General features: G+C 34.7%; 1 protein-coding gene across 1 annotated transcript; it reads right to left on the minus strand.

Annotated features, from left to right (window-relative positions):
* Nucleotides 1-1791: 1791 nt before the first annotated feature.
* Nucleotides 1792-13956, minus strand: map3k8 (mitogen-activated protein kinase kinase kinase 8). Its single transcript, XM_021480321.3, has 8 exons — nt 13898-13956; nt 12641-12962; nt 11955-12125; nt 9440-9701; nt 6431-6537; nt 5717-5869; nt 4628-4874; nt 1792-2730 (listed from the first exon to the last, which is right to left on the minus strand). Exons 1-8 carry the CDS (start codon nt 13927-13929, stop codon nt 2606-2608), a joined length of 1419 nt encoding a protein of 472 aa, XP_021335996.2. The 5' UTR covers nt 13930-13956; the 3' UTR covers nt 1792-2605.
* Between the last annotated feature and the right edge of the window lie 320 nt (nt 13957-14276).

The following is a 14276-nucleotide window of genomic DNA, read 5'->3' on the forward strand; positions in this document are numbered from 1 at the left end:
GCAGGGGCTCTTTATAGTTAATTACAAACTTTGACAGTTAATCAGTCTACAGACTGGTCAAAAACTCTTTATGGCAGCAAAAACAGATTATTTATTTATTTATTGAGATATCATTATCAAATATGCAAATGACTAAAACTGGAGGTTTTCAAAATTTAGATTTTTACATTGGTTATATTTGAGGTTTCAATTGCAAACATGTTGAAATCTAAGACTTTTAAGAGATGGTGGCAATTTTCACAATAATGAGGTATAGTACTCATTATCTGCCTTAAATGGGTTTTACAGTAATTAAAGAGATCATCTTTAAGACTAGACTTTCTGTATGAAATGTGTACAAAATCTATTCTAAAATCAGAAAAGAGAAGCACAAGTTAATTTTTTTAATAAAAACAACCTCATGTACAGGAGTAGAGGTGTATGAGGTGCAGAGAAGCTGACTTAAACTTATATACAGCTCATATACACGTTTCAAAGCAGAGTGATGAATCACACATTATTCATCTTTTTTTCTTTTTACACATTTATTTTATAACTTCCCCAAAGTAAAAACAGAGAGATGTCATCATAATGCGATGCTGCCATTTATCACAGACAGACTCTCTGGTCTTTCCAGAATGACTAAGAAACTTCTAAAGAACTGTTTACTGCTTGCAACAGCCATAATGTGATTTTACTTAGTTATCTGAAATCACAAGATCACAACATTTGATTATAAAATCATCAAATAAAGCATATTTTAAAAATAGAGAGATAATATATGCTAATATATTGCAGTATTACTTCCAAAAAAGGACTTTGCAATAACAAAGATGTACAGACAGCAGACTTGCAGAATGTTGTTGGTCGCACAAAAATATGTATAGCCACTTTTATAAACATTAGATTTTGAGTGCATGTTTTATTGCATTGCAACTACTCAACAAAAACACATTCCATGGGAATAAGCATGAAAACTATATTATTTACAGTATCTGAAAACACTTCCTGGAAATAAAAGATGTTGTAGTGTCATTTTTGTGACCTTTTAAATGGATAAAGTTATTCAAAGGCAAAACACTCACATGGATAGCAAAACATAAAGTAAACTGAAATGGTTTGCTGAAGTTTGTTGCTAAGTCAAAGATTCAGTAGATTCACGCATATTATGATTACTATTTTAAAAAAACTATAAATTTAGGTCAGAGTGTGTATAATTTATAATACAGACCAGCTTTTGTAGTTCATTGGAGAGATGCATACATACATTTTGTAAATGCTAGCACTGCTATGATCAAAAATAAGAAATATTCAGCTATGATAATAAAATAAAACAATAATCATCCGCATGAATATATCAGCATACAGTATCAGCAACTTTTTACAATATCGGCATGCTATCTGATATTAAATGCTATCTGATATTATTATTTTTTTATATCAGAAACTTTTTTTCTCTCATTAAAGGCCAGACTTTTTACTTTATTTCATAATCACTTACTTTGACTTACACCCTGCTTTATCAGTGGTCGCTTAAACTTAAACATAGTCCAATGTCACAATAATTCTGCATTGTTCATGTAAATTATAATAATGTGATGTCCGCTTTTTAAATCAACATTACTTTAGTTTTATTTCTTAAAAAGAGAAACATATTATTTATATATATATATATATATATATATATATATATATATATATATATATATATATATATATATATATATATATATATATATATATATATATATATATATATATATATATATATATATTCTTTGGTGGAATTGTACTGTTAGTGCTACTTTATATCCAGTATGCTGTTATATATTATATATTCATAGTCTAAAAACACAGATGATCGTTAAGTGCATTCACAAATCTGCACCTTACAAACCGTCAATCAACCAATGGGTTCTATGCACAGCTACAGTTTTAAAGCCAACGATAAACTACCGGTGAAAGCTTAATGTGACTATTTTCAATTTCACAAGGTTGTTTTTACAGCATCGAAGTTGTAATTACAATACATTCAGTTAAATAGATTAAGTTAATTCAGTTAATAAATTTAGTTGTTCAAGCGTAAAACGAGTTGAAAGATTATTGTAACCATTAGCATCCGTCAGTAGCAACAGGCTAGCGCAGAAATTCTTTTGAAAATAAATCTGTCATATTTTAAAGACATGATAGAGGAAATTGGAATTTAATGCAGTTCTTCTTGTACGATCTGAGACCCACTTCATATCGTATATATAACAGGCACTGTAGATCACTGATTTTTAAAGAAATCCGATTCTAAACGTGACAGTTTTGTAATGGAAAGACAGTTCACCGGAAGCCCTTGCACTGTCTGGCTTAAAATTAAAAGTCTGTGTGCATATAGCCCATAAAAAGCCCAGTTTATTCTTCTCTTAAAGAAGCCCTTTTGCATCCATTTCCAACAGCACAGCTCATTGTCCAGTCAGCGCACATTGACCTCATTCAGGACATTATATACTGCATGTGAAATCATCTTGTGGATATGTTTGTTTCCACTGAACCGATCCAATAATGCGATTCTGACAGCATGTATATGAATGCAAGCGTTGCAAGTACTCGATTAGTCCTTAAGAAAAGTCCAGCTGAACTAGCCATATTCGCTTGACGGAGGTCCTCTAACCAGATTGTAGTATCCTGCAAAGGCGCCCAGATCTATGTAGAGGGAACCTTTCTTCTTAGAGTGCCCAGAATCCTCAGTGTACAACGAAGAGTCTGAAAACACAAGAGGAAAAGATCTGTTAAATTAAGTTTACATGATGTACATCACTGGAGAAAAACCTTGTATCATTTAAATAAAAAAAAACTGTCAGGACTTACTAGCGACCTGTAAAAGTGCTGAACTGTGAAAGTTTTAATTTTTTGCATCTGATCTTGTTGAAGTTGCATTAAGATGAGTTCAAATGAAGTGTATGGATGGAGAGTATTTAAATTGCATTACAATATACTAAGGTTCACCACGGTCTGTTTACTGGCATTTGTGCGGTTAGTTAAATGTCTTAAAGGGATAGTCCATGCAAAAACGAAAATTCTTTCATCATTTACTCTATGTCCACTTGTTTCAAACGTGTATGAATTTCTTTGATAAATGGCAGTTTTTTACAACATTCTTCAGAATATCTTGTTTTTTTGTTCAGAAGAAAGAAATTCAGGAAAGTTTAGAATCACTTGTGTGAGTAAATAGTGAGGAAGTGGGTGAATTTTTTGTTTTTTTGAATCGTCCCTTTAACCAATTTTGTATCTGTATTGTTGATAAATTTACAGGACATGCACTTTATCAAGACCAGTTCTGCTACATTTTATATGATTTCTGCTGGTTTATGGTCTGCAATAGTCATTATGAAAATGAGCTGCTGTGTCTGTTTTCTTTAATTCATCAGTGAATACTCATGATTGTAATTGAATGTTTAGTAAATTTGCTGATGGGTTATAAAAGTTAAATAAAAGCTGATTTTGTATTGTAGAGTACTTTATTTTCTAAACTTCTTATTTTCTTTGTTTTGTTCATTAATAATTTCGTCATATTATGCCACAGGGTAATTTTTTGTGGATACCGTATGCAAGTGTTTAGTTTTTCTTTTTAACACAAAGACAATAAAATAATTTTTACAAACATGCTGTTTTAAAAAAGTTTTCAGATTATTTAAATTGCAATGCCTGAACACACCTTTGTTGTGTAAATCAAGTTTTCAATTTTAGTTTTTAATACAAAACCCACCCAAATGCAAAATGCAAAAACCCCAGCCCAAAACATTAGATTAATATTCAATGCAGTTTTAATTTATTTAAATTGAAATTAACCTAGTTACTTTAACTGTCATATTTTTAACCATACAGCAACCTACTATACACTAAACAGAACCACAACATATACTGTAGTATAAATTCGTCCCATTTGGCATTTTAAATTTATTTAAACATAAATAGGTGCTGCTTGTCAATCAGACAACGCTTCTATGTTTGTTCCTGCAGTTAATTGCAGAAAAAAGCATACTAAAAGTGTCATGATAAACAGCTGTGAATTTAACTGCAGGTGCTGTGTGATGCACGCGAAGTGGAATCAGATTTTGATACAACTTTCCTTCACCTCCTCTTGCGGGTGGGCCCACAGGGTTTGCAATTGACACAACTAACTGAGTGGAGTGGGAGCACAGTTATGTTAAGTTTTGTTAAATAAATTACGTTAAATTTGTTAAATAAACATACGTTTCAAAACCGCCCAAATTTTGTCAACCCACCTATGCCATTTTTACCCCGCACAATCAAATTAAAAACCGCCCAATTGGATGGGAAACTGCCCAATCTGGCAACACTGCCTAAGACATTCTCCTCCACTGCTCAAACTCATAAAATTTAGCATTTACAGATATATTGCTTTGCAATAAAGAAAACACTGTATTAAATGAAATAACATTGCTTTGCAAACAAGCATTGGTGCTCCACTCATTGAAATGTGAGGTGAGCAGAGCTATTACGTTTTACTGACAGTTTGAGGATCCAATGGCGATGCAAGAATTACTTTCAAGCTCTTTGCAATCCTTTTCTTTGTTTTAAAATGACCAAATTCATTGATTTCTGAAAATAACTCTGACTGTGTGTGTTTTTGCAGTACCTTGTGTGCTGTCTGAAAACTGGCTGTACTGTCGCAGCAGTGGATGTGTTCCCTCCTCCAGTGCAGAATCCAAACTCCAGCAGCGTGGCTGGTCTTCTCGAGATGGATGGAGGGCTTCTTCATTCAGTAACTCTGTGGCAGAACTCCGTTGTGAGGGCACCCTTTCGAGAGCATGCTCCAGGAGCCTGCGCATCGCCGGGCTGCAGCTTTGAGGTATGTCCTCTAGTGGAGGGGCCTGTTTGTGGATCTGCAAACAGTGGAAATCATTATTGGCGCAGGTGCATTCGCAAGCAGCCACATGCTTGGAAGAGACACAGTGCTTGTATTTACATAAAAAGGAAGTGTATTGAGTGTCGAGAGAAGTGAAACCTGTTGAATTGCAAACAATATACAATAGCTTTTTTAGCCAGGGTAGGTTTGCTTTTGATACATGTGCAGCTATTACAGCTAGACTACAGCTGCCACGTTCTGAATAATCGGCAACATATTGAGGAAGCTTGAAGTGCAGATTTAGTTTTCTTAAAGTGGGAAATTGCATGAAATGGAAAGAAGAACTTGTCATCACAAGATAAAACTTGTGATTCTTTTCTTTATAGGAAAAACTATGACGAAAAGGAAATAAACTATACAACTATAGATAATTAATATATTTGTTGAAGTTAACATGCATTTAAAACATAAAAATTGACATAAACTATTCAAGTGTTTTAATTAGAAACCCGAATAAAAAAACATAAATAGAGAATTTAATTTTTTAAATTACCAGATTACTGTATTTTTTTAATTAAGCACACGTAGCATTTAAAGTGGTTTAAATAGATAACACTAAGGAAAATAAAACTAATTATTATTAAAAATAATAAACAAAAATATAATTTGTCTCATATGTGCTGTGCTAACAGAAACCTTTATGTCATCAGGCTATGACATCAGCCCACATGGCATTTATGGGTTTTGCTCAGTGGTTAATGCATATAGTATAGTGTCGTATTGTGATGTTATTCCACGTTAAGGGACTTTCCCAATACTGTTGCAGTTGAAAACAAATATACAAGCAAAACATAATCAAAATGCTAATTGCAAACTCACTATATATAGGTATGATGGGTAGGCTGTTCTGGGATATCTTCTAACCCACGGAGGGCTGCCACTCATCATGTGTATGATTGTGGTCCCCAAACTGTAGATGTCAGTTTTTGTGTTGTGGCCCCGACACAAAACCAACTCTGGACTCATGTACATCTGTACAGAAGGAAAAACAAGAAACATGACTAAAAATGACCACATACGCAGAGGCACTGACAACTGGTTTTGACAGGCTTGCACAGTCTGAGTGAAATAAATATGAAAAACAACCTCTGATGTAACAGGCAAATATTCTAGTCAACATCTGTACTGCTTCACAGTAAACAACTTTATTATTCTAAGTGGGGAATCTTTTATACTGGTCAACAAGGCACACTGGACTTTCCAAGAATGACTAAAAAAAGGGGCAAAAAGTCAACTTTTAGGCTGCTAATGTGCATGTGTTTGTAACCATTTGGGCATTTCCCAAAGAAAGTTTGGGAACAGAATGTCAGCCGAGAGGGATAAAAAAAAAGTGTGTGTGCCTTTCAGATCGTCTTTCAGTTTGTTAAACCAGCATTTTTATGTACATACAGTACAATATGTATTAACTGACACCAGCAGAATCAGGATCTGCCAAATTCTGCATTGTGTCTAAAGCAGAACTTAGCTTTAAACTACCATTTACTCATCAAACAGTGAAAGACCAAATATCGACACAAGTGCACAAACACTCACCTCAGTGCCACGTAGGTCTCGAGGAACATAAACATCGTCCTTCATCTGTACTGTAAGCCCAAAGTCTACCAGCACTGCTTTGGCAGACATCAGCACAATATTGCTGGCTGCAGAGACAAAATGATTATATAATTACAACTTTTAGTGTGCAGAGATGTTTGAGATTTCTACTTTTGATAATAAACAGTTAAAGTCAGAATTATTAAACCACATTAATTATCAGTCCCCCTGTTATTTTTTCCCCCCAATTTCTGTTTAAGCAAGAGATTTTTTCAACACATTTCTAAAGATAATAGTAATAATACCTCATTTCTAATAACTGATTTATTTTATCTTTTATCTTTAAGCGGCTTTTTTTCTAACCGAAATAAAACAACTTTCTCCAGAAGAAAGAAATATTATCAGACATACTGTGAAAATTCCTTTGTTCTGTAAAAAATAATTTTGGAAATATTTAAAAAAGAAAAAAAATTCAAAGGGAATTTAATCATTCTGATTTCAACTGTACATGTGTGCAAAGTACTTGTGTCTGCCGTGTTTCATGTTGCACTGAAATGCTTTTTACCCAAGCTCATGCAATGAGTAGTGTTTTATATTTCCAGAAACTATTTCTAAAGACTTATCCCATGATTATATTCTAGGTTGAGAATGCAATAAATCTGGCTTATAGTGTAAAAAAAGGCTTCAGCTTCACACGTGAATTGACCACCAATTGACTTAAACCCCATCTAAATTCTTGAGATGCACTAAAAAAATTTTTACTAAGTAGTTTCCATCTTTAGCTTTGATTCTAGTGTGATTCATCATAACATTGTTGTTTTCCATCAATAATTTCATTCATTTTTGTTCAAGACTTGTACTGATAATGAAAAAAATGTCCAACTCTGACCCTGAGGCATCCATTATTTCTCTTTTTTTCTTCTGTGATTTTTTTGTGCAGAGCTTCTTTGTTACTTGTGATTTGAAGAAATTTAGTCACAGCACCAAACTTATCTGGAGAGCATGGTAATTTACATTTGATACATTATCTCTCCCACCTAATTTTAAGACTTTATTGTAGTTTAGGTCAAATGGTTGTGAATTCATGTGTGAAAATGAAGCATACTTTTTGACTTGAGTTGCATAGATCTTTGCATTGCCTGTAGTTGCTTTGATACAGTTAATTTTCAGCCAGTCACATTTTTCAAACATGAACAGCTGTATTGCAAGGCACTCACTCAACTCATGCAGAGCTAAACCATACAGGGTTTTGTAATTAATTATCAACATTTGAAAACTAATACAATATTTAATAGGGAGAAAGTTGGTCAGGGCTAATTGCCATTTTTTGAGGATTTGAAAGGTTTGAGACCTTAAAGAAAATCGTCTCCATGACAAACATGTTTTGTTTAGTTTAGTTTACAGTAGTTTAGTTTAAACTTTATTGTCCATCCTGCTTGGCACAGAAAGGAAATTTGTCTTTAACACTTGATTTAAGACAACAACTGCATACATACAACCATACAGCAATCACACAATAGTAAACACTTATCAACAGTTAAAAACATAAAAGCCAAATTAGCCCCATACACATTACTGAAGATCATTCTTGACAACTTCAAACAGTGATCCGATTTAAGACTACAACTGCAATTGGGATAAATTACTTTTTAAAAGCATTTTTTCAGGCTTTAGAAATTCTAAACCTGCATCCTGATTTTAACACTTCAAAGCTGAGTGAAGGAGTTGTGTATTGTATTTAATGTCAATAGAATTTGCAACAAATATCTGCATACTTTTCAGTTCTAGAAAGCACTGAGGATGCTGCATTTTGAATCAGCTGTAGTTTGCTTATTAGGTCTGCAGGGCACCTGGCAACACACTTTTTATTTTATTTTATGCAGTATAATTTAAATATTATGTTTTAATTAACTCTTTGTCACCAGTTAATAATTTGAGTGTGATATTTGATAGCAATTTGTCATCTGATGTGGCCTACAGATGACAAATTGCTATCAAATATCACATCCAAGTTCTTGACCAATGACGAAGACTTAATTCAACATCTTTTAAGGGTTAGAGAGGTTTTTCTTTTTTATTTGTCTGAGTAAAACCTGTGCTTTAATAAATATATTTCTAAAGAAATTTACTAGTCATCCAATTCCTAATATCAATTATACGTTTTGTAAACTTTTGTGTTTCATCGGGCTTTGAGGAGTTAAAGAGTTACCAGCAGTATATAACAGTGAATACAAGAACTAAGCTTTAGTTTTTCAGAAGCAAAACAAATCAGCAAAACCCCCTTTTCTTGCTCTCCCCCTATACTTCACCCAACAAAAAAAAAACTGTTTCCTCTCCAACCCAAATGTCAAGAAGCCAGTCCTCAAAACCACAAAAGCAGGCTACAGCCTAGAGCATACTCTGATTGGTCAGTCATTTTCACTGAAATTCTCTCTCTTGTCATTTTACTCTCTCAGTCTAACTGTTGTTGAAGTTGAAATAGAAATGGCCTGTTGAATAAGCCCCTGAAAGTAATACATTTGATTTGAGTAATCACTTGCTCTCCTGACTGGAAATTCCAGATGCCAGAAGTCATAAGCTGTACACCGATTGGCCCCTGTGTATGACTAAATCCTAGCAGAATGTTGTCAACTACACCCCTGCTGCATTAAATTATGTTGTGTTCCTCCTCTTTGAAGGTCATGAACTAAAACTACTTCTGTAGCCTGTGGTCAATTCTCTTGTCAGTTACTTTTTAGTTCTGTCAAATAAGCAGAATACCTTCCTTGACCACAGCCAACATCAGATTCACATACAGTGCACCTTTTGTTGCATTCAAAGGGGAAATAACAAGTACCGGTGGTTGCAAGAAAAAAAGTACTGAACTGCTTTGACCCCGCTTTGAAATTTGTTTTGAAGCATTCCACTTCAGAGCAGCTGTGGTGTGAGAGTAATAAACAATGTACTTGGTAGGAAACTGCAGTGATATTTCAGAAAAAAGCCCTTAATGATGCAAGCCAGAGCTCTTACGTTTGATGTCGTGGTGGATAATGTTGTGAGAGTGCAAGTACTCCAAGCCTCGCAGAACCTGCTGAGAGACCCAAATGATCTCGAACTCTCTCATTGGACCACAGCTCTCCAGCTTCTCTAACACCGAGCCTCCTTCGCCAGCTTCCATGAACAAATGCACCGTCTGCTCCCACAGCAAGGCCCCATATAGCTCTGCTATGTTCTCGTGCCGGAACCGGGCTTGGATTTCAACATCTGCAGGCTTGAAATGCTCCACAGGAATCTGGAGAGAAAGTACACTTAATTTCTAAGATTCATATTTTATGAAAGTACACTAAAAAATGAGCAAGCTTATAATTTTTTTCTACATAAAAATACATGCTATTTAAGCATTCATATATGAAAGTAAACCAAAACTGCTGTATATTTCCAGCCTATGTATGATTCACACAATTCCTAAAATTAAGCAAGTACAATGATTGCACTTTCACACCAATCAAGCTTTAATTAATTATAGTTAATGCATATAGTTATTGTCATATTGTGAGGTTTTGCCACATTTCCCTATAGTCTTGCAGTCAAAAACAAATATACAAGCAAAACATAATAAAACTGCAAATTGCAGACTCGCTATGTAAAGATTAATAGAACTGATATATCATCAGGATAATTATATAAATGTCTGTTTTGGCTGTTTTTTTACTGTGCTCATGCCTGCTTGACCAAATGATTACTGGTGGATCCAAAACCTACCAACATCTGTTAATGGATAGTGCACATTTTCTGTAATTGTAATTTCCAAGTGATTTCAAATTATGTGTAAAGAATTTGTTGAATGAATGTCTTTTTTTTTGTCCTAAATAGACCTGAAGTTAATTTATTATTTATGCATTTATGAGAAACGGATTCATAGTGGCTTTCCGGAATGAATCAATACTTTTGAATGAATCTGAGCAGCATTTTTGCTTGCGTGATATTTCTTATTTATACTCCTAATTATTACAACAACTAATTATTTAACCCTTTTAAAGTTACATCAAGGGAACATTTACATGATATTGATGTAATAAAAAAATGTTTTTGCTTTGCCATAAAAAATGTGTCAAACCATAACAATTCCACAAGAAACAAAATAATCCTACTAATGAATAAATATAATGTAATATGCATGCCAGACCACTAGTTGTCAAAGTGTTTTTATAAATACTGCAGGCATGGACAAATACAATCTCGTTGCCCACCTTTTTACTTTGACAATCAAGTCCTTGTGCATTCCTATGGACTGAACACATAAAACAGAGATGCCCAAACTCGGTCCTAAAGGGCTGGTGTTGTGCAAAGTTAACTTCCAACCCCAATCAGACACACCTAGGCTAGCTAATCAAGCTCTTATTAGGCTTTCTAGAAACATTCGTGCAGGTGTGTTGAGGCAAGTTGGAGCTAAAATCTGCAGGACACCAGCTCTCCAGGACCGTGTTTGGACACCCTTGACATAATGCATCAGTGCATGATGACATCAATTTCACAAAATCACAATTTTTGTCATTAACACAAGGTTAATGTTCAAAGTTTGAAAAATACTTTGCTAAAGTCACCTAAAATATTGAAAGGTAAAATTCTTATTCTGCATATTTTGACTATTCTGAAAGATTGCAGGTATTATAAAGGATTTATTTGTTTAAATGTATGTGCCCTCATATCATTTCATCAAAACAACTTCCTTTTTGCAATAAAATATTTCCTTTCATCACATGCTTCTTGGCACAAGAGAGGGACAACCTGTCTGTCATATGTTCCACCAAATCACATGTTCCACCAAAGCAGACAATTCCTTGTAGACTAAATAATGTTTATCCATCCAGTTCTTACATGGCAAGCTGTTTAATTCACACGTCTAAAAGAGGACTGCAACTGTTAAACTTGACCACAAGATCAAATTTTCATCTGCACTCTGCCACTAATTTAAGACGCCTTTGTAGGCTGCATGTTTCCACAGGGGGCGTTTCTGTCCACTTCCTGTGTGCGTTAGTGCCATTCTCAGTTTCTGTTAAAACACTGCGTGCTGCATACTGACCCTTTGAACATTTTAGGGAAATTGTGTTGTTTCCCAAAAGTGCTGTTCCTCATTTTTAAACACTTTTTCACTGCTGCTACAGTTTCTGTAAAACCTGTTTCGCTTTTCAGAACGATTTTTCACTAGGCTGTAGTTAATAAAGCCATGTGTCATCACATGCTGAATCATAAGTTCATCACAACATCATTCAGTATCATGTGTCTTTTCCTTGATTTATCTTCATGTGACAACTGCTGATGATGATGAATGAACTCTATGCTTAATTCTTATTAGAGTACTTTCAAAGTATTTAAAAAAAATATTTTGAACCTTACTGATAATAGAATGCGGATTCCCAGTAGGAAAGCTATGTCCATAAAAACCTCCTAGTTGAGTGAAAACATCTACCTTTGCCAAAGCAAAAAAAAAGTAAAACCCTGTAAAGATTCCGGAAACAAACATACTTTGCATTCCCTTACTTACTAATTTGCATGCCATTCGCTTCCGAGTTTTGGTGTCCTGAGCCAGATGGACCTTCCCAAATGAGCCTTTGGGAACGTGTCCAGGGCCCTGAGGCTTGTAGGTCAGTTTCCACGGAAAGAGAAGGACGTCCAAGTCGATGCGATAATGCCCCTCTTTAATGATCATGTCTGTCTGTAGGGACAAAGCAGGGTGTTTATGACACCAAAGGCTATCTTGCTAAACAAGTATAAACACTCCTTTACACGGGATTATGTAACTCCCAAAGCAGGTCACAAAACTAGAATATGTAAATAACTTTTACTCTTCAAATCGCACTACAAAAAAATAATGCTCTTCCTATCTTTGTCTTGTTTTCCTGTACAAATGTCAAATAAAGATTTACTTGAAATGCAAAATTACATATTATTCAGTGCCAGTGATTAGAAGTAAGTTTGATAAAAATGGGATCTTGTTTATAGAATAAGCTCATTTTTTTCTCAGTATAATTCAGTATGATGTATAGATATTTGTATTGAAAATAAAGACTGTGAAGGATTGACTATATATTTGATGTTTTTCAATGCATGCAATATTTACTCTCATGATCATACAAATTTAAGTCTTTATGCTTTAATTTAAGAAGCTGGTGGAAAGGCCTCAGAAACCCTTCAAATATTGATGTAAGTTTTAGAACCAATGAAGCTTACCTTGTTCACCAGAACACCCATTTCTCTACCAACATCTAAAAGAGAGGAGGATGGTGTGTTTGAGACCATATTCACAAAGTCCAGGAGGTCAGATGTTGTCCCATAACGGACCTTTCCAGTCTTTTGTACATGTTTAATTAGGTCATGTGCCGTTTCCTCATTCTCGTCCATCTCTTCTTGCGAGAAACCTTCCTCAAACGAAATACCAGATTCCACCACCTCACCAACACTGTAGAAATGTTCTGCCTCTTGAATGAAGTCCTCAATTTTTATGTGTGCAAGAAGCAGTTCTATACAAGAATTTCCATTGTCATACTCCATCCTTGATTGAATAATAAAACAAAATGTTTGATCATTAGAAACATCAACACATTGAAATGAATGCATTCATCCATGTTGTTTTTGCACCCATATGTATGTTTGCTGTGTGGTCAGGTATGTTTCCTGAACAGCTTGCCTGCTCTATTTTGCATGCAAGTGAGAGGTGGCTTAAAACATCTTTAAAATGAATGACAAATGGAACTTTTTCATTGTATTAACTCTCTTTTTTCTCCTCAAGAACAAACAAACAAGAACAAAATATAACAGCATTTTTGAGGTCAAAAATGACCAATTATGAGGGACATGCTAGCAGTAAAAATGACTAGCCCAAGATGATTTATCAGAATGGCTGAATCATAATAAATGCAATCACTTTTTTATGTTTTATCATTTTTGACCTATTACATGTGCTGTTTCTAAATTGATATGGTGTGATCGGGTGACTGATATACACACAAAAAACAGAACTTTCCAAAGCATTGCAGAAATACAACCCTATACACTGCTGCCAAATTTACTTCTTGTTTCCTTTAGAAACTGGGGTACTTTTACCCTATTGCTGTGCATTTGAATCTTACACAATGAAGAACATCCTAACACCCAAGAGTGTGACTCGGACACTTTGGGGATAGTTTTGAATAGCAGTTGGATGAGTTTTTAACATGCAGATTTGGCAACCATCGCTGAATATCCATTTTTGGTTTATGTTAAATAATGAATTTTTAATAATAAAGGCTGTTCATTACTGATGAAAAGAACCGGTGCTCAAAAAGAGTAACTAGAAAGGGTGCTGACAAGCATATGCCAAAAGCCCTATTAAATAATCCACAGTATTTAGCCTACTCTGAACGTTGTTCGAAATAGTATAGGCTAATGAAGCATAAAAATAACTAAACAAAATAAATGATATCTATAAAACACCAGCAGTTTGCCTACCTTTCAGTCAGTGTGTTCACAGCAGGGCGCATACTCAGTGATTGTCCATAGTTCCCTCTGAAGCTTTTTCAGACGTGTGCTCGCTGATAAGAGGAATCAGCGAGCTGCGCGCCTCCGCTGTGCGCTTACGTCACTGCGGTTTCGTTTTCTCTTTTCTCTGAGAGGTGTTTTCTCGTCTTCTCATCGAGATCACGTATCTGCTGCTTGGATTTTGCCACAGTCCCCTATCAGAATGTTCCGTAGAAGGAGGATGTCATTCGCTTTCATCTTTATGATTAATTTGCGCCAAAGGAAAAGTTGCCTTGTTGAAACCATCTTGTAGTAAACAGAAGCTAACTAGTTTTGGTCTATATACGAAATGAGTGAAGTCCGCTGACCC

Source organism: Danio rerio, chromosome 12, assembly GCF_049306965.1.
Source record: "Danio rerio strain Tuebingen ecotype United States chromosome 12, GRCz12tu, whole genome shotgun sequence".
NCBI lineage: Eukaryota > Metazoa > Chordata > Actinopteri > Cypriniformes > Danionidae > Danio > Danio rerio.